The 20425-nt window shown below is 38.8% G+C and overlaps 1 protein-coding gene across 4 annotated transcripts in view; it reads left to right on the plus strand.

Annotated features, from left to right (window-relative positions):
• Nucleotides 1–17408, plus strand: part of RASGRP1 (RAS guanyl releasing protein 1) — an 87076-nt gene extending 69668 nt beyond the window's left edge. For 2 of the 4 annotated variants that reach the window (XM_032623960.1, XM_032623961.1), the window contains exons 11-18: nucleotides 3100–3204; nucleotides 4054–4163; nucleotides 4877–5021; nucleotides 5742–5778; nucleotides 6522–6674; nucleotides 6867–7037; nucleotides 7508–7893; nucleotides 14811–17408. In XM_032623960.1, coding sequence (XP_032479851.1) covers nucleotides 3100–3204; nucleotides 4054–4163; nucleotides 4877–5021; nucleotides 5742–5778; nucleotides 6522–6674; nucleotides 6867–7037; nucleotides 7508–7893; nucleotides 14811–14945 — 1242 coding nt within the window. In that variant the 3' untranslated portion in view covers nucleotides 14946–17408. The remainder of the gene's footprint in view (nucleotides 1–3099; nucleotides 3205–4053; nucleotides 4164–4876; nucleotides 5022–5741; nucleotides 5779–6521; nucleotides 6675–6866; nucleotides 7038–7507; nucleotides 7894–14810) is intronic. The other 2 variants (XM_032623962.1, XM_032623963.1) reach the window with 1 other exon arrangement.
• The last annotated feature ends 3017 nt before the right edge of the window (nucleotides 17409–20425 follow it).

The following is a 20425-nucleotide window of genomic DNA, read 5'->3' on the forward strand; positions in this document are numbered from 1 at the left end:
GATATTTGTCTGACTTACTTAGTATGATAATCTGTAGGTCTATCCACGTTGTTGCAAAGGGTATTATTTCATTCTTTTTTATGGCTAATATTCCATCATATATATGTACATCTTCTTTATCCTTTCCTCTGTCAACGGACATTTAGGTTGCTTCCATGTCCTGGCTATTGTAAATAGTGCTGCAGTGAACACTGGAGTGCATGTATCTTTTCGAATTATGGTTTTCTCCAGATATATGCCCAGGAGTGGGATTGCTGGATCATATGGTAGCTCTATTTTTAGCTTTTAACTGTTCTCCATAGTGGTTGTACCAATTTACATTCCCACCAACAGTGTAGGAGGGTTCCCTTTTCTCCACACCCTCTCCAGCATTTATTGTTTGTAGACATTTTGATGATGGCCATTCTGACCAGTGTGAGGTGATACCTCATGGTGGTTTTGATTTGCATTTCTCTGATAATTAGTGATGCTGACCATCTTTTCATGTGAATTTTGGCCATCTGTATGTCTTCGGAGAAATGTCTATTTAGATCTTCTGCCCATTTTTTGATTGGGTCGTTTGTGGCTTTGTTTGATATAGAGCTGCATGAGTTGTTTATTTTGGAGATTAATCCTTTGTCAGCCACTTCATTTGCAAATATTTTCTCCCATTCTGTGGGCTGTGTTTTTGTTTTTTATGGTTTCCTTTGCTGTGCAAAAGCCTTTAAGTTTAATTAGGTCCCAGTTGTTTATTTTTTTAATTTTCATTACTCTAGGAGGTGGATCAAAAAAGATCTTGCTGCGATTTATGTCAAAGAGTGTTCTGCCTATGTTTCCTTCTAAGAGTTTTATAGTGTCCAGCCTTACATTTAGATCTTGATCTGTTTTGAGTTTATTTTTGTGTATGGTATTAGAGAATGTTCTAATTTCATTCTCTTACACATAGCTGTCCAGTTTTCCCAGCACCACTTATTGAAGAGACTGTCTTTCCTCCACTGTATATTCTTGTCTCCTTTATCATAGATTAATTGACCATAGGTGTGTAGGTTTATTTCTGGGTTTTCTATCCTGTTCCATTGATCTATATTTCTGTTTTTGCACCAATACCATACTGTTTTGATTACTGTAGCTTTGTAGTATAGTCTGAAGTCAGGGGGCCTGATTCCTCCAGCTCCATTTTTCTTTCTCAGGATTGCTTTGGCTATTTGAGGTCTTCTGTGTTTCCATATAAATATTAAAATTTTTTGTTCTAGTTCTGTGAAAAATGCCATTGGTAATTTGATAGGGATTACATTGAATCTGTAGATTACTCTGGGTGGTATAGTCATTTTGACAATATTTATTCTTCCAATCCAAGAACATGGTATATCTTTCCATCTGTTTGTGTCATCCTCAGTTGCTTTCACCAGTGTCTTACAGTTTTCGGAGTACAGGTCTTTTGTCTCCTTAGGTAGGTTTATTCCTAGGTATTCTTTTGATTCAATAGTAAATTAGGTTGTCTCCTTTATTTCTCATTCTGATCTTTCATTGTTAGTGTGTAGGAATGCAAGAGATTTCTGTGTATTAATTTTGTATCCTGAAACTACCAAATGCACTGATGAGATCTAGTAGTTTTCTGGTAGAATCTTCAGGATGTTCTGTGTATAGTATCATGTCATCTGCAAACAGTGATAGTTTTACTTCTTTTCCAATTTGGATTCCTTTTATTTTTCTTCTCTGAGTCCCATGGCTAGAACTTCCAAAACTATGTTGAATAAAACTGGAGACAGTGGACATCCTTGTCTTGTTCCTGATCTTAGAGGGAATGCTTTCAGCTTTTCACCATTGAGAATGGTGTTAGCTGTGGGTTTGTCATATATGGCCTTTATTATGTTGAGGTAGGTCCCCTCTATGCCCACTTTCTGGAGAGTTTTTATCATAAATGGGTGTTGAATTTTGTCGACAGCTTTCTCTGCATCTATTGAGATGACCATATGGTTTTTCTCCTTTAATTTGCTAATATGGTGTATCACATCAATTGATTTGTGTATATTGAAGAACCCTTGCATTCCTGGGATAAACCCCTCTTGATCATGGTTTATGATCCTTTTAATGTGCTGTTGGATTCTGTTTGCTAGTATTTTCTTGAGGATTTTTGCATGTATATTCATCAGTGATATTGGTCTATAATTTTTTTGTAGTATCTTTGTCTGGTTTTGGTATCAGGGTGATGGTTGCCTCCTAGAATGAGCTTGGGAGTGTTCCTTCCACTGCAATATTTTGGAGGAGTTTGAGAAGGACAGGTGTTAACTCTTTTTTTTGTTTTTTTTTTTTTTTGTTTGATAGAATTCACCTGTGAAGCCATCCGGTCCTGGACTTTTGTTTGTTGGAAGTTTTTAAATCACTGTTTCAATTTCAGTACTTGAGATTGGTCTGTTCATATTTTCTATTTCTTCCTGGTTCAGTCTTGGAAGCTTGTATCTTTCTAAGAATTTGTCCATTTCTTCTAGGTTGTCCATTTTATTGGCACAGAGTTGTTTGTAGTAGTCTGTATTTCTGTGGTGTCAGTTGCAACTTCTTTTTCATTTCTAATTTTATTGATTTCAGCCCTCTCCCTCTTTTTCTTGATGAGTCTGGCTAAAGGTTTATCAATTTTATCTATCTTTTCAAAGAACCAGCTTTTAGTTTCATTGATCTTTGCTATTGTTTTCTTCATCTCTATTTCATTTATTTCTGCTCTCATCTTTATGATTTCTCTCCTTCTACTAACTGGGTTTTGTTTGTTCCTCTTTCTGTAGTTGCTTTAGAGAAAGAAAATTTAAATGATCTACTTTACTCTTTGTCGCTAGCTTCAACAAAAGCTTTAAGAGAGGAAAGTGAAACTCCAGGCATATTGAAAATTTTAAATTATCTTAGATGGAGACAATGTGAGGAGCTCTTTGTAAACTGTAAAGCACAACACTTGTGTTAGCCAAGGTTACTGTTCTAGATTTCCGTTACGTGCGGGCCCTCTGCTCCTTGCCACTGCACATAGTTGAGGGTTGTCCACAGCTGCAGCTACCAGGCAATGGGAAAGGAAGGAGCTTAAGGTTATAGCATTGCATTATAGTCATGGGGATTTCTCTGAATATTTCATTTTAGCCACTAACACCTTCAAAGCCACCAGTAGTTGTGGACTGGGCCTCTGGAGTATCTCCCAAACCTGATCCAAAGACCATAAGCAAACACGTCCAGAGGATGGTGGATGTAAGTACAGCTGTGTTTGCACAGATGAAAAGCAAGGCATTGCCTGGCTTAGTGTTGTGTGTGGGGAGAGGGGAGCACAGTGGTAGAAACACAAAGGTAAGAAACTTGAAACTCGTTCCTATGTGAGCACAGGGAACCAGTTACTTCTCATATTGTGGCTGCAGAACAGTTCAGAAGTTACATTTTGCCAACACACTTTGGCCTCTTCTGGGGGGAGGTGTACCTCTTAAAGGCCTAGCAAGAGATCATGTATTTAAAGGTTGTCAGTTGATTTGGGGGCAGAGAGAGGTTGGAAAAGATTTGAGTGTAAGTAAGGGTGATGAGAATCTAAAACTGAAAAGTGTGACACTGCTTGATTCAATTCACTGTGCTAAATGCTGAGGAGGGGTACATACCTTCATATTTTTACATTTACCCTGTGGACCATTCCAGTGTAACAAGAAAAGAACGAGCCAGCAAGTGACAGAACAATTGGTAGAGGATTAAGAGGGGGTAGGGAGCACTTCTGACTGGGCTGTTAGTAGAAGCTACACAGAGAAGGGGCAGTCTGAGCTGTGCAGTGAAGAAAGGGCAGAGTGAAGGGGGAACATCCCTCAGTGCAGTGAGCTAGGAGTACAGAGCAGCTGGGGTGAGGGCATATTGACATGCTAATGGAATTGAAAGCATCTGGCCACCCTCCAGATACTGGTACCTGCAGAGACCTGGGATGTGACCCACTGAATCTCAGCAGCAGCTTAAGGAGCAGGTTTCCTTGTTCCTCTCACTCAGACCGAGGTGTTCTGGCCCCTTTGTCATTTGGCTATGATTGGTTTCTCTTTCGTAATCACCAAAGAAACTCCTTTTTCACAGTCTGTATTCAAGAACTATGATCATGACCAGGATGGATACATTTCCCAGGAAGAATTTGAAAAGATTGCTGCGAGTTTTCCATTTTCCTTCTGTGTGATGGACAAAGACAGGTGAGGGTTTGTGTATGGGAACATGTGGCTGTGAACCTGTTGGTAAGAACGCTTTATGGGTGTGTCACTAGAAGAATTTGTAAACTCAGATGTGTTGCTGATGTGGTCACTTAATGAATCTCCGTGCTAAGAGAGCCATTATCAAGCAGATGCCTGTCCGGCTTCACCATGAAAAATGCATGTTTTAAATGCAAAGACTCCATAATTCTGCCAGTTTAGGAATAGTCTAGTCAACTGTAAGTAAGAAAAAGTTTAGTCTTCCTTCTCGCTTTGTCCTTACAGATTATGAGGAACAACTAATATTTTGCATATTTACTTTTCTCAAGAAGTTGGTTCTCTGTGTGAAACCAAATGTTTGGTTGGTGGGTTACAGTTATACAGTAGGTGCTGTCTAAAGTCAGAAACCTCAGCGTAAGATATTTCCCTATACCCACATTTCCATCACTTCTTTTTCAAGTCTTGTGGATAGTGGTTAAATTAGTTAGGAAAACCTGGTTTAGCCGAAGAGTGACTCTGTGGAAATGAGTAATGCCATCTCACCTCCTTACACATGCTACCCAGACATCCTTATTAAAAGGAGGGCTCATGGAAGTAAGTGTCAGGTAATACATACTGTACTACCCCTCAAGGATACAAAGAGAGTGAGTTTCTAAGGCTAGAAGCTGCCTTGCTACCCAGCCCCGCTCACATCCTTCTCTCTCATTTGCGGGCAGGGAAGGTCTCATCAGCAGAGAAGAGATCACTGCCTACTTCATGAGGGCCAGCTCCATCTACTCCAAGCTGGGCCTGGGCTTTCCTCACAACTTCCAAGAGACAACCTACCTGAAGCCCACTTTCTGTGACAACTGTGCTGGATTTGTGAGTTGTTCTCAGAGTGCTTTGGGGTTGAACGTGGGGAGGGGTATGAGACAGTTTAAAGTGATTAAGCCAGGTACAGACCTCATGCAGCTTTATCAACTCTTCCTGCCTAGAGCCTAAGCAAACACACACCTACAATAACCTCGTCCTCAAATGCATGGGTTTTACTTGCACTCATCTTTTCCCATTTCTTCCTGATTTATTTTCTCCTCTGGTAGAAAGGCCTGGGATAAATGGTGAGGAAATGTTGAATTTGGGATATACTTTTAAAGTATTATATCCATATGCTGTTAGAAAAGAGAAATATGAGACATCCTCAGCCCTTCAAAAGGAACTGCCTTTTAAGAAGTCACTTGGGCTCTGCCCCTCCCCGACCAACAGTTTCTTCCTAAACTCAGTTCGTGACCCCAGGATTCTGTATACTTGCTCTTTAGTTTGGAGTCTCAAGAAGCCTATTTGTCCTGTGATTCATCCACTTCAGGCCTGGGTCATAAGTCCACTGTAGTAAGCTTCTTGAGAACATTTACCTCTGATCAGCACACACTTTTCCTGTTTTCAGTTTAAGGCCAGGAGGGATTAAGACACATGAGAGATAAATGAGGCTTCCTTCCCACTTGAGGTAGAGTAGAATGAGGGAAAACAAAGAATGGATGTCTAGCCTCCTACCAGGTAGATGAAGGACCTGTGGTGCATTCTAACTGTCTCTTCTTTGTCCCACAGCTCTGGGGAGTGATCAAACAAGGGTATCGGTGTAAAGGTAAGGCCCAGCTTTGTCCAGTGTGTTGTCTCTCTACCCATAGTAGTTGTCCATTCAGTCCACAGCTTCTCAGCACACCTCACAACCTCATCTTCAAACTGGCTTCCCTAGAGCACCCCCTGAGAGTGATTGCCATCACAAAGAAGAGAGGAATCTGGGTGACTAGTTATGCAGCTCATTACAAGAGCCTCACTTTGTTTTGTTTGCCCTGGAAATAGGGATGACTGGTAGATTTTGCTCTCATATGGTCATGGGTCCCCAAAGACAGGCACAGAATCACTTCTGAAACAAAAGATAAGTGATTACCAAAGGCCCTTGTCAGCTTTCCTTTCATCAGCAGATATCCCAGGATAATTGTCCTTCCTTATGACTAGAAAAGTTCAGGAGTAAAGGAGAAAAGACCTTTTACTGCAAGGAAGAAAGAATAAGACCTAACAGCTGGGAGCCTCCAGAGGGTCTCCTTAGAGTAGGCAGTATGTGCAGGATGACCAAGAAAAACACCACTTCTGTCTAGGAGAGCAGGATGCCACTTCTGATTCCCAGACTCATAAGGGCTGTGACAAGGTTGTGAGATCCAGGGTTGACCCAGTGAGAAGAATGCTAAGTTCCATAGAAGTGTTAAGTGTCCTAGCTCCAGAAGACAGGACAGGCATGTGTGACGAGAGCACTGCATGCATGTGGTTTTGAGACCCTGGAGGAGAAAGTGAAAGAAAGACTTCCTGATCAGGGTGTCTTGTCCACAGACTGCGGGATGAACTGCCACAAACAATGCAAAGACCTGGTTGTGTTCGAGTGCAAGAAGCGAGCCAAGAACTCAACAGCTCCCACAGAGAACAGCACCTCTGTGGGGCCAACGTCCAACCTTTGCTCGTTAGGAGCCAAAGATCTGCACCATGGTAAGCAAGCACTGGGAATGTTCATCTTGGGAAGTGAAGGTAGAAGAATACGGTTTTCGGGGAGGAAAGATTACCTTTATCCTTCCTACTTGTAATAAAAACCACCACAAACATGCCTGTATATTATGCACCCTGTATTTTAAGAGTTCCATTTCACCTGTGGACACCACAATTCTGTCACACACAATGCAGACTTTCTTGGGAGAAAAGTGGCAGAGAGCACCATGAAGGTCTGCAGCCTCAGAGTGAAGCCTGGAAAGGGGCTGCACCTAGAGGTTTCTCTTCTCCAGACCATCTCTCCCCAGTCCCCAGAGCTTTGCCCAATAGTGACAAGAGGAGGACTGCCAGGAAGTAGACTAATAGGTAGGTTAAACATAGGTGTATCATGGGCAACAAATGAAAATTGCTGTAGAAGTGCTATTCGGCAAGGTCTGCTTGTAGTGAAAAAAACGACTACTGGTTATCACTGTTATCTATTAAATGGTAAATATAAACCCTAGACATACAGAAAGCCTGGGACGGAATCTTAGGTGCGCTACCTTTTGGGGAGCAAAAGAAAGCAAGCAAATAGAAAAAAGCAACAGAACAGGAGCCTTTAAGGATGGCCTTTCCTCAGGGTGGATGCAGCCTGACACCAGCGGCCATAGCTTGGCCAGCAAGGCCCCTGGATTTCAGCCCCGTTACCCCCTAAACTGCCTGCTTGAAAATGAGTCCACTTTGGGCCTATGGAACTCCTGTACCAATAAGAAAAGTCTCATTTGAAACTAATGTGTCAATATTGAGTCTCTGCTCTTCTGAGCCAAAGTACTAACATGTCACGTACCTTCCTACAGCACCAGAGGAAGGACCTTTCACATTCCCTAATGGGGAGGCTGTGGAACACAATGAGGAAAGTAAGGATCGGACCATCATGCTCATGGGAGTGTCCTCACAGAAGATTTCTGTTCGGTTGAAGAGGACTGTTGCCCACAAGGCCACCCAGACCGAAGCACTGTCTTGGCTTGGCAGTGAGGGCCCTTCCAGTCACTTTGTGCTAGCTTCCCCAAGGAAGACGGCCCAGGATACTCTGTATGTACTTCCCAGCACTACATCTCCATGCCCCAGCCCAGTCTTGGTCAGAAAGCGGGCTTTTGTCAAGTGGGAGAATAAAGAATCCCTCATAAAATCAAAGGAGGAGCTCCGTCACCTCAGACTCCCAACCTACCAAGAGCTGGAACAGGTACCCTCTTTTCCTTTTTTTCAGACTCTGAGAAAAGTGGGGCTAAACCAGGGAAGAACATGTAAACTGAAGATTCAGACCAGGTTGATTATTAGAAAGATAAAGGGGAAAAAAAAGGATTCTGCTTTGTCTCAAAGAAACCAGTGGGGGCCCTGGTTCACATTATGTAACTAGGACAGGATAGACAGGGCTCCTATTGCCATAAAGGTACAATCTCAAAGTGTTGGTACCAGGGCCCAAACCTCTGTTCACAGTAGGCTCCTTGAGAAAAAACACTTTCTTACTGTGGTGACACCACACCCTTTTTCTAGACTTAAAAGCAAGTTGCCTAAATCCTCCCTCCCTAGAGGTCTTTGGGGGCCTTCATGGTTGCCTGGACATCTTCCTAAAAGGAGGTGATCACCGTGCTAGCAAAAAAAAGGAAGGGAGTATTTAGCTCACTGCAGAAAAAGCCTCCTTCTTAATACAGAATGAGGGAACTCTTCTCTAACACATCAGGGGGTGTGCTGATTTTACATACACACACACAGCTAAATCAACAGTAGTTGGAAAATGCACCATTGATTATAATCTATAGCAATATAATGTAGTAAATGGTAACAGTTGTGGTAGCAGAATTGCTTTTTATCTGTTAGGTTCACAATGTCCTAATCATAAGTTATCTAATGGAGGTATCAGAAAAGACAAAATAAGGTTTACCAAGAAGAATATGATGCCAAGGTTTGATGAGAAGGGGAATAATAAGGTTAAGAATAGAAAAAAAGAAAGTAGGAGCTAGGACAACTGGGGACAACAGGCAGTTGTCCAAATACTCAATTCCATAGGGTCATCACTAATTACTTCTTTTTGTTTAGAGTACAAAGCTCAGGGTGAGAGCTGGTTTAGACAGACCTCTTGTCATGGGACAGTAGTTTCTTACCAAAGATAGGGTAAGGCCTGTCTGCGTTTTTTCCCCAAAACATCATTTGGAGGCCTATCGATCAGTACAAACACAAAACCAACATCTAGCTGGCTAGAATTCCTTACATAAGTCTACACACTACATACATAGTAAAACTGCCCAAGAGGTTCTCAGGATTCCCTACCTGGTCCTCCTCAGTGTTGCACCTTCCCTGTCAGACCCCCAGGAATTGAAGAAACAAGTTAGATAATGTACGTGAAACTCCTGGTTTGGTGCCTAGAACAAAAACATAATATTAGGAGGAACGTTTGAGAAAAGAACAGATTTTCTGGATTAAAAGTAGTCACTCAGACTATTTTAAGACATGCTTTAAGAATCAATCAGAACATCTTCCGATGCAGGTGACACAAAGCCCTCTCTAGGGGTAGAAGCAGCCAGAATCAACTTTCAAGAACAATGAAAGAAACCTTGAAAAGTGAACTTGATAGAGTAGAAAGAACTTCGGTCTTGGGGACAAAGATCTGTGCTTCTAGCCCCAGATATTTCTTACTCCTGCTGATAAACTCTGTGACCTGTTTGGTCCTCTGTAAAATATAGTCCATGCGCTCTACAGCTTGCTTCAGATCCTGACATTTGCTGCAAGAAGTGGGTGGTAGAAAGATTTCAGGTGACTGAGTTAGTTAGGTCCAGTATTCATTCCTACACCAGTAATACCAGAGCTGGTAAACCCTCTTTACTTTTATCCTTGTCATTGGGACCTAAGGACCAGAATTCACTATGCATGTTTTAGAGTATTTAAAATAATATGTAATATTCATATTATAATTAATAAATATTATACATTATTTTAAGTATGTGTATACCTCTAAGCCACCACAGGACAAAAGAAAACGCAAAGCCTCTTGGGTTCAAATCCCCAGTCTGATACTATATCCACCTCTATTAATCATGTAACACAGTACCTGGCACATAGCAAATACTCAATATTACACAGTAGCTACCAGACAGCTATCTAGGTAACTTATGTTGAGAAACAACTCATGTATCCCAAATTACCCCCCCCATATTTTGATCAGCTTGATCAAAGTCTTGAAGGCCAGTAATATCAGCATCACAGTGGCATGTGTTGCTCCTTTTTTCTCTCTCCTTTTATTTACAGCTAAACTGGACATTCATAAACAAACAAAAGTGACTCTACACCTTACACCAGACCACCCAGTAGATTTCTACCCACCTGTTCTTCAGAGAAGAGAATAGCTTCACAGGACCTCAGAGAGGTCCTGTGAAGCCAAGGGAGTTGGTGAGCCTGCCCCACGTCAACTTGCTGCTATCAGACTGGAAATAAATAAAATAGAGACCAGAAAAAAAAATAGAAAGGACTGACAAAAAAGATAAAATCGATTGTGAATAATCATTTAACAGTAACTGCCCCTAAAACAGCCAGTTGCGCCACAGCAAACCAAAGCTTCATGTACACTGACAAAAGATAGATAAACAAAATGGACAAACCTTTATTCACACTAAGAAAAAAGAGGGACTTCCCTGGTGGTCCAGTGGTAAAGAATCTGCCTTCCAATGCACAGGACGCAGGTTCAATCCCTGGTCGGGGAACTAAGATTCCCACAGGCCGTGGGGCAACTAAGCCCACGTGCTCTGGAGCCCATGCGCTGCAATGAAAGGTCCCACATGCCGCAACGAAGATCCCGCGTGTTGCAAATAAGACCTGACACAGCCAGAAAGAGAGGGGGAGGGAGAGAAAGAAAGGAAGGGAGGGAGAAGGCTCAAATATGTAAAATTAAAATGACAAAAGGAGATATTACAAGTGTTACTACACAAGAGACTATTATGAGTAATTATATGCCAACAAACTAGATAACCTAGAAGAAATGAATACGTTTACAGAAATACACAACCAAACAACTGTATCAAGAAAAAACCAAAATCTGAACAGACCAATAACAAACAAAGTCTTTGAATCAGTAATCAAAATCCTCCCAACACAGAAAACCCCAGGATCAGATGGCTTCACTGGCAAATTCTACCCAATACTCAAAGAATTAAACACCAGTCCTTCTTAAAACCTTCCAAAAAATAGAGGGAATATTTGCAAACTCATTCTGCGAGGGCAGTTTTACCCTGATACTGAAGCCAGATAAGGAAACTACAAGAAAACCAAACTACAGACCAGTATCACTGATGACTATACATGCAAAAATTCTCAACAAAATATTAGCATACTGAACTCAAGAACACATCAAAAAGATTTTATACACCATGAAAAGCAGGGTTTATCCCTAGCATGCAAAGACAGTTCAACATAGGCAAATCAATAAATGTAATCATCACATTAGTAAAATGAAAGATAAAAATCATGTGGTCATCTCAACAGATGCAGAAAAACATCTGACAAAATTTCATGATAAAAACCCTGCTCAGACTGGATAAAAGGAATATACCTCAACATAATAAGGGCCATATATGACAAACTCACAGCTAACATTATACTCAGTGGAGAAAATTTCAAAGCTTTTCCACCAAGATCAAGAACACTCTCACCACTAAGTGCCCATCAATAGATGAACGGATAAAGATATGGTATGGATTTAGTGGTATATATATACAATGCAATACTACTCAGCCATAAAAAAGAGTGAAATAATGCCACTTGCAGCAACATGGAGGGACCTAGAGTTTATCATACTAAGTGAAGTCAGTCAGAAAAATACCATATAATATCACTTACATGTGGAATCTAAAATATGACCTAAAGTACTGACAGTCTCAGCTACAGCGATTAGGCAAGACAAGAAAGTAAAAAAGCATCCAAATCAGGAAAGATGTAGCAAAACTGTTACTGTTTGCAGATGATGAGTCTGTATATAGAAAAACCTGAAGATTAAGCAAAAAAAAAACTGTTGAAACTAATAAACATTTTCTGTTAAACTGCAGTATACAAAGTCAACTTATAGAATCAGTTGCATTTGTATATACACTAAGGACAAAACATCTGAAAAAGAAATCTTTCCCATTCACAACAGCATCAGAAACAATAAAATAGGAATAAATTTAATCAAGGAAATGAAAGATTTCTACAATGAAAACTACAAGACTTTGCAGAAAGGCATCCTGTGTTCATGGATCAGAAGAATTAAGATTGCTAAAATGTCTGGCAGAAGACCTGAATTCTTTCCTTCCAAAGGAGACATACAGATGGCCAAAAGGCTCATGAAAAGATGCTCATCATCACTAATTATTAGAGAAATGAAAATCAGAACTACAATGAGGTACCACCTCACACTGGTCAGAATGGCCATCATTAAAAAGTCTACAAATAATAAACACTGGAGAGGGTGTGGAGAAAAGGGAACCCTCCTACACTGTTGGTGGGAATGTAAATTGGTGCAGCCACTATGGAAAACAGTATGGAGGTTCCTTAAAAAACTAAAAGTAGAACTACCATGTGATCCAGCAATCCCATTCCTGGGCATATATCTGGACAAAACTATAATTCAAAAAGATACATGAACCCCACTGTTCACAGCAGCACTATTTACAACAGCCAAGACACAGAAGCAACCTAAGTGCCCATCAACAGATGAATGGATAAAGATATAGTATGGATTTAGTGGTATATTTATATACAATGCAATACTCAGCCATAAAAAAGAATGAAATAATGCCACGTGCAGCAACATGGATGGACCCAGAGATTATCATACTAAGTGAAGTCAGTCAGAAAAATACTGTATGATATCACTTACCGTATGTGGAATCTAAAATATGACCTAAATGAACTTTATCCATGAAACAGAAACAGACTCACAGACACAGAGAACAGACTTGTGGTTGCCAAGGGGGAGGGGGTGGGGGAGGGGTCGATTGGGAATTTGGGATTAGCAGATGCAAACTATTAACATACAGAATGGATAAACAACAAGGTCTTACTGTATAGCACAGAGAACTATATTCAATATCCTGTGATAAACCATAATGGAAAAGAATATGAAAAAAGAATATGTATATGTGTATAACTGAATTACTTTGCTGTATAGCAGAAACTAACACAACATTGTAAATCAACTAGACTTCAACAAAATAAAATTTTTTAAAAGACTTAAAATATCCATACTATCCAAAGCAATCTATAGCTTCAATGCAATCCTCATCAAAATACCAATGGAATTCTTTACAGAAATAGAAAAAAAAAGTCCTAAAATTTATATGGAACCACAAAAGATCCTGAATAACCAAAGTAATCCTGATGCAAGAGCACAAAGCTGGAGGTACCACACTTAATTTCAAATTATACTACAAAGCTACAGTAATAAAAACAGTATGGTACTGGCACAAAAACAGACACATAAACCAATGGAACAGAAAAGAGCCCAGAATTAAACCCCTGCATATACAGTCAGCTAATATATTCAACAAGGGAGCCCAGAGCACCCAAGCAGAAAGGAAAGTCTCTTCACAAATGCTGTTGGGAAAACTGGATAAGCACATGCAGAGCAACGAAATTCGACCCCCATCTTACACAACTGATAAAAATTCACTCAAAATGGATCAAAGAGGTAAACATGAGGCCTGATACTATGAAACTCCTTGAGAAAAACGAAGGAAGAAGCTCCTTGTCACTGGTCTTTGGCAATAAATTTTTGGATACGACACCAAAAGCAAAAAATCATCAAATGGGACTACATTAACTAAAAAGCTTTTGCACAGCAAGGAAACCACCAACAAAATGAAAAGGCAATCAACTGAATGGGGGAAGATATTTGCAAATGATATATCTGGTAAGGAGTTATTTAAAATATGTAAAGAACTCATACAACTCAATAACAACAGAATCTGATTACAAAACAGAAGAACTATATAGACTTTTTTCCCAAAGGAAACATACAAATGGCCGACAGGTAATGAAAAGATGCTCCACATCACCCATCATCAGAGAAGTGCAATTCAAAACCACAATGAGATATCATCTCACACCTATTAGGATGGCTATCATCAAGAACACAAGATAACAAGGGAACCCTCGTGCACTGCTGGGGGGAATGAAAATTGGTGCAGCCAATATGGAAAACACTATGGAGATTTCTCAAAAGACTGAAAAAAACTACTATATGATCCAGCAATTCCACTCCTGGATATATATCCAAAGAAAATGAAAACACTTAATTCAAAAAGATACACACACCCCAATGTTCTTATTTACAATAGCCAAGATATAGAAGCAACTATAAGATATAGATATAGAAGCAACTTAAGATATAGATAAGACATAGAAGCAACTTAAGTGTCCATCAACAGATGAATTGATAAAGAAGACGTATAGATATAGATATAGAAGCAACTTAAGTGTCCATCAACAGATGAATTGATAAAGATGTATGTATATATATATATGCATATACATACATGCAATGGAATATTACTCAGCCATAAACAAAGAATGAAATTCTGCCACTTGCAACACTGGAAATCAACAGCTGCCTCTATAACTAAGTCACTGCAAATTAAATAAATCCCAGTTTACAGGGATGGGATAAAATTCTTAGCTTTCTCAAGAGTCTGTTAGTTTTCAATGACTTGGAGGAGAAAATATGTAATACGATTATATATGTAATATTGCATGTGAACTATAATACCACATATTATAGAATTCCAAGTCACTGCTTTCATACCTCAGACCTGACCAAGACTATTTCTGCCAAGTTTAGGTCTGTTACACAATATTCAAAGATTTTCTCATTATTCATCTATTGCCCAGGAATGGTTTATTCTGCCTGCTAGCTACTCTATCTTTGATGTAACAAAACGAATTGTTGTTTACACATGCTCATTTGATATTTAATGTGTTATTTTTTATTCAGGGCAAAATACGTGCCTTGAAAACACTTTTGAATTCTCAGCCACACTGAATAGATGCCAATCAAGTGTAGTACTCCCAGTACTGTAACTGATTTGCCATTCATTGCTGCTTTATTAACATACCTCATTCTTTTTTTTTTTTAAGGAAATAAACACCCTGAAAGCAGATAATAATGCTCTAAAGATCCAACTGAAATATGCACAGAAGAAGATAGAAACCCTCCAGCTTGCAAGAAGCAATCATGTCTTGGCTCAGATGGAGCAGGGTGACTGTTCTTAGCCCAGAAACTCAAGCAGCACAAACTGCAGAGTGTATCAGAGATCTCATTTCCTAAACCTCTTAACACAAAGACCTGGGAAACCTTAGACTGACTGGCTTTCAAAAGGGTACTTTAAAGAAGGAAAGCTGGTTACTCTTTTGTTACTTAAAAGATTCCAACTGTGCGGTATGGTTTTCTCTTCCAGCCAGTTGAATCAAAGGGAGGAAAGCTGAAGAATGCAAAGTATTTGCCATTCATACCAGAATTCCGCCCCCCCACCCCCCCCCCCCACTAATATCAAAAGCATGATAAAAAACATGAATATAGCTTTCTGACAAGATAGCTTCTATGTGGCCTGCCCAGCTGCTTCTTCCTTAGAACTAAAATCCCTGGAAAATGAATTTGTTTCCTTCCCGTTTTTTCCTGAGGCATTTATTTTGTTCCATCCAAAGCTTGCTTATAGTGGAAAAATACTCACATTCCAAAAGTAGAATCGCTTCCTCTATATTTCAGCATTCTTTACAAATCTGGTTCCCACTTCACTACCTCAGATCTAATCAATTTGCCTTTTCCCCTTCTTCCTCACTACGTTCTTACACACATGAGGATATCTACCTAGAAGAGAACTTCTAGAGATGTAGCCATAAATTTGGGGAGAGCAGGAAGGGACTATTAAACAACATGACATCATCCAATTACAGGTCAACTCATAGTTTTAGTCTGAGTCATAAAAGAAGTAGCCAAGTTAAGTACCTGGAAATGTGGCTATTAGCACCTCACACATGGCTGGCTAATTAGCTAAAACAAACATAACGCAAACATGATGTTTGTCCCTCATATAATCTACACTGGATAGAATGAAGAATTTATGGCTTTTTAAAAATGTTTAACTCTCACATGCCATCCTATTTTTTTTTTCTTGAAGTTTCTGAACTGAACTTGTGCTTGTACTGTCTTCACTATTAATACTATTTAGAAGTAAGCTAATTGGATCAGAGGCTTCAATAACAGCTGACAGCATGTACATATGTACATATTATGTATATACAACATCAGTCATGCATGTGGCTTGGAATTCTGTTTCTTCCTTAGTAAAATGTGAGTTAAACGACTTTTGGTCATGTACACAAATTCACGAAGTTCAGTTTGTTACAAGATCAAGAAATTGCTCAGAATGTAAATTGTACTGTTTGGCAAAATCACAAGAGTCCTGTGAGTCTTCTGTTAATGAAGGTTAATGATAAATGGGCTCATTTAATTATCTGGGCAACTATTCACAAACTTCTTTGTCAGACTCTTTATTTCTCTAAAAAAAAAATTCATATGATCATTTTCTTTTGGTGGGGAGAACTTACCTTCCATGCTTGGAAAGCCTGACACCAAGCTGACTTAAAGTTCATACACAAGTTGACCAAATGCCAAGCATATAATCTCAGCAACCAAAAGTTCCAAACCTAAAGCCAACAACACCAAGTCTTAATCAGAAACAAATTATATATATAGTATAAGCTTCCTTGGAGAATTCATATCATTTAAGAAGTTTCTTTGATGAAAGACCAGTTCCCATTTGCATACCTCCTTGTACTGAACTGAGCTTTAGTGAAAAAGCTAGTGACTAGCTTTCAGTTAGTGTTTTAAGGAATCACTTTACACACAAATCTACCTTTTTCTAAATCCAAACTCAGAAATCCCCATGGCAGGGCTGCTTAGGTCCACCACTTGGTATATAATCCTATAAGAAGTACTTTGCTACTTACTTACCTTATGTGGAACAAACATGAGTTCATAATCATCCTTAAAATTCACATTCTTCACCTATTCTTTTCCTCTGACCAAAGACGGTACAATGCAATTTCTTTAAGCATAGTTATGAAACACAATTAAATTTTTTTCATTCTTCTTACCCAGGATGCAAAATACAGAGCCCAGGTTAGTTTCTATGTAAATAATTTGTGATCTAGAGGAATTCAAAAGGTCAGAGTCTCCTTAATTAGTCAAATTAACATGGCTAGAAAGTCTCAAGCATTCCAGAATTTATCACTGAAATGGATCGGAAGCAGTAGTTTCACCACAAGTCTTTACAGTCCAGCAAGGGCCAAATAAGTATAGTGTATAAATTAATATTATCTGCTCTGAACTACATGGGATTAACGAAATCTACAGAAATAATATGAAACAAACTTTTTGTTCGTCAAGCCTAGGATACAAATTTGTGTCTTGTATCAACTTGAAATAAGTTTGGGCATATATTTATCTGCTGAAACAAGGACAAATCTTGTTAACAACAGTGTCATTTCTTATTTTCTTTGGTAATTGATTTGCTGTTTTACTGGCCAAATGTGAATTTCTGTTTAAAGATGTATAATGTAAAAGAACTGCAAGGAAAAAACAAATGTACAGATTGTAAAGGTGGGTTTTTTTTGATACCTAATGTAAGTTTTCTTTGTGTAATATTTGTATGATAAAAGACATTAGGATCCCTACGGCATAGATGTCCTGTGTTTCTTCTAGTTCATGAACATATAGAAGCCTCACCTGAATTTTTACTATAATCGACAGCTGAGACCACTCCCTACTTCTGTTAACCAAACCAAACTGAGTCTTCCTGAAAGGAAAAGCAAAGCAACTAATTACTCAGCATACATTTTTCTAAATCTTTCTATAACGTGGAGTAGTAACATATAGAAATATTCAACCTTTTCCCATCTTATTGCATAATGACTTACAGTGATCCCCAAATATTATATCTAAAAATACTTAACACTGAAGGAGACAAATCTGAGGTTGTCATTCCTGTGGCTTTCAGCTTTAATTCCAGTTCTATCTAAGAAAACAAGCAAGTAAAGAAGAGAAGCTTTGAAACTATGGATGGAATTGGTAGAGGATGGTTCAATCTAGTGGACAGATCACCCAGAGCAATTCATTTATGCTCACGATTATCTAGAGTGATTAGAGATAGCTGTGATTTTTCCTTAATGATCAGCCAACTTTTGTTTAACTAGACCAATGAAGGGGGGTGGGGGGAGGGGAGAACAGGGACATATTCCAATCACTCAAATTCCATGGTGGAATGTATTCTGGTACACTTGGATGTGGTATATTTATCATTTTGGCATTTCATAGTCCTTCATAAAAACAATGAAGTCACACTGACAACTTGGCCCTAGAAGAGAGATTAAACTACCTACCCTCTCCTCCACCCACAATTCCCACTCCAAATCTCTCTACCCTGTGCCCCTTACAAGGTATAGATTGTATCATTCCTCAGAACATTCTCCATCACAAATATTTTGGGAGTTATCATACCTTCTTTTGACACACATAAAGGTAATTAAATGTTTTTTGGTTTAAAATGTTTTTTTTCTGTTTAGTGAGGCAAGATTTCCCTGATCTACAGAACACAAGGGAACAGGTTAAAAGGAAATACTTCATCTCTTCTTTTACCGAGAGCTTATGTGTAATGTTGTGGTAATTATGTATGGATGGACAAATCCAGGTAAGAGGTCAGTTACTTCTTTAATCCAGAAACTCCCAGTAAGATCATGTCTATAGGTGCTATTAGATACCACAGGATAGACCAAGGCAGGGAGAAGAAAAAAGGGGAGGGAAAATGAGGTAGTAGGAAAAAATAAAATTAAGAACTAGGCAAAAAAGAATGATGAAGAGGTGGCACAGAAGAAGGTGTTAGATTTTAGGAAGCAGTGAAGTGCCATTCATCATACTCTGCATTTGTATTGCATTCAATTTATAAAAGCATTTTCACATTATGGCCTTTCACATTAAGGCCCCAAATTGCCTTATTGCTTAGCAAACTTTTCTATGAAAGAAATTTTTACTGAGAGAAGATTTTCATGAAAATCCTACCTCACAGGAAAGAATAAGATATTAGGTTCTAGACCACTCAGCTTTTCATTCAAGTGAAGTTTATAGGAATGTGTAAATAAGAGTGGTTCCGGCTCCAACAAGGTTCCAGGAGCAAGTGCTAAACTTGGATAAAATTTACAGTGAGTAGCAGATAACCCAACAGCACTCCTATGAAGGTACAAAGAAATCTTACAGAAATTAATAAACTAATGTTTCTACCATTATTAGCCATAAACCTTTAGTAATAAATGAAGCTGAAAGTAGTTGTAAACCCATCCTGTATCAGCAACTAAAGCTCCTGAAAAGAAATGAAGCAGAAATGTAAAGGTTTTAAATGAACAGTTTAAGTAATAACTTTTTTGAAATATTTTACTCCAGTGGTCTTTGCATATATATTTTTAAAAATTATTTATTTTTCAGAGTTCATAGCTACTGATAAAAGTGTTTCCTAATATGGAAAGGCTTTTCTTCAACTATCACAAATGAAATTAAGTCTCTTCATTACATGTAAAATTTTTTTAAAATCTAAGCTTAAGAATAACCAAAAAATTTATGTTTTCCTATCCTGAACAAATTTCCTCGAAGGGTTAGCTTGAAAAATACATGGCCAAGACTGCGGTGTACACAATATGTGAAGGTTTAACGTTATTTTAGATTTCTCCACAGGGTTTACTGTAAAACAAAACAACAACAAGAATAACACTGCCAAATATCAAATACCATTTGTCCACAGGTACTCAGCCTTCTATCTGTTGAGTTGGTTAGACCACAGAAAGTTGTTATGCATAAGAGTTGACCAGGAGCCTACAGATTTTAAAGTGGGGTTGAAAACATTTATGTGACTATCTTTTTCTCTCTCTACACTAAGAGAAAAATGCATTACTTGGGGCCACCTCTTAAACCATTCACAACAGGCCTTTATAAATTCTCAACAAATTGGACTTGTACTTAGGTCTTTATAAAACAACCTGAGAAGGCACAAGTATCACATTCCTTATTTGACAAATGAGGACAAATTAATCCTTGAGAGCTATGGCCATTTCAACCCACAGCACCCCTGGACTAGTGCCATGATGTGAATTCACAACTCCTGATTCCCAAGCCTTCGACTGCTCCAACCACCAAACCACATTTAATCATTCCCCAACCCTTTGTTTCCCAAATCTAGCTGAGACTCAGAATTACCACGGGATACCCTGGCCCTACCTCTGATCTACTGAAACTGGATATGAGTGTCCTAATCCTGTGGAGCACAGTGCAGCCTGCCTTTTAATATTCGGAGACCTAAAGTGATGGCACAAATGATGAAGAAACCAATTTACAGAAATATTTTTCACACCACCATGTAAAATTAGTACATGTCTTTGTCCCTTTAGAGTAATTCTGACCTCAGTCTTTAATTCTGCTGTCAAACAAAACCATATAGATTTCAAATCCAGTTGGAAAATAAATATGCATAGCAACAACCAGACTTCAGCTTCAATTAATGGAATTTTAACACAAACCTGGCCAGAGGAATTGCTCATATAAAAGAAAGAAAAAGTCAAGAAATCTTCCTCTTGAACACAACTATCAATCAGTCCCTTTCCCTATTTTGTAAAGTAGGATTAACAAACACAAAACACAGCCACAGGAA

Source organism: Phocoena sinus, chromosome 2, assembly GCF_008692025.1.
Source record: "Phocoena sinus isolate mPhoSin1 chromosome 2, mPhoSin1.pri, whole genome shotgun sequence".
NCBI lineage: Eukaryota > Metazoa > Chordata > Mammalia > Artiodactyla > Phocoenidae > Phocoena > Phocoena sinus.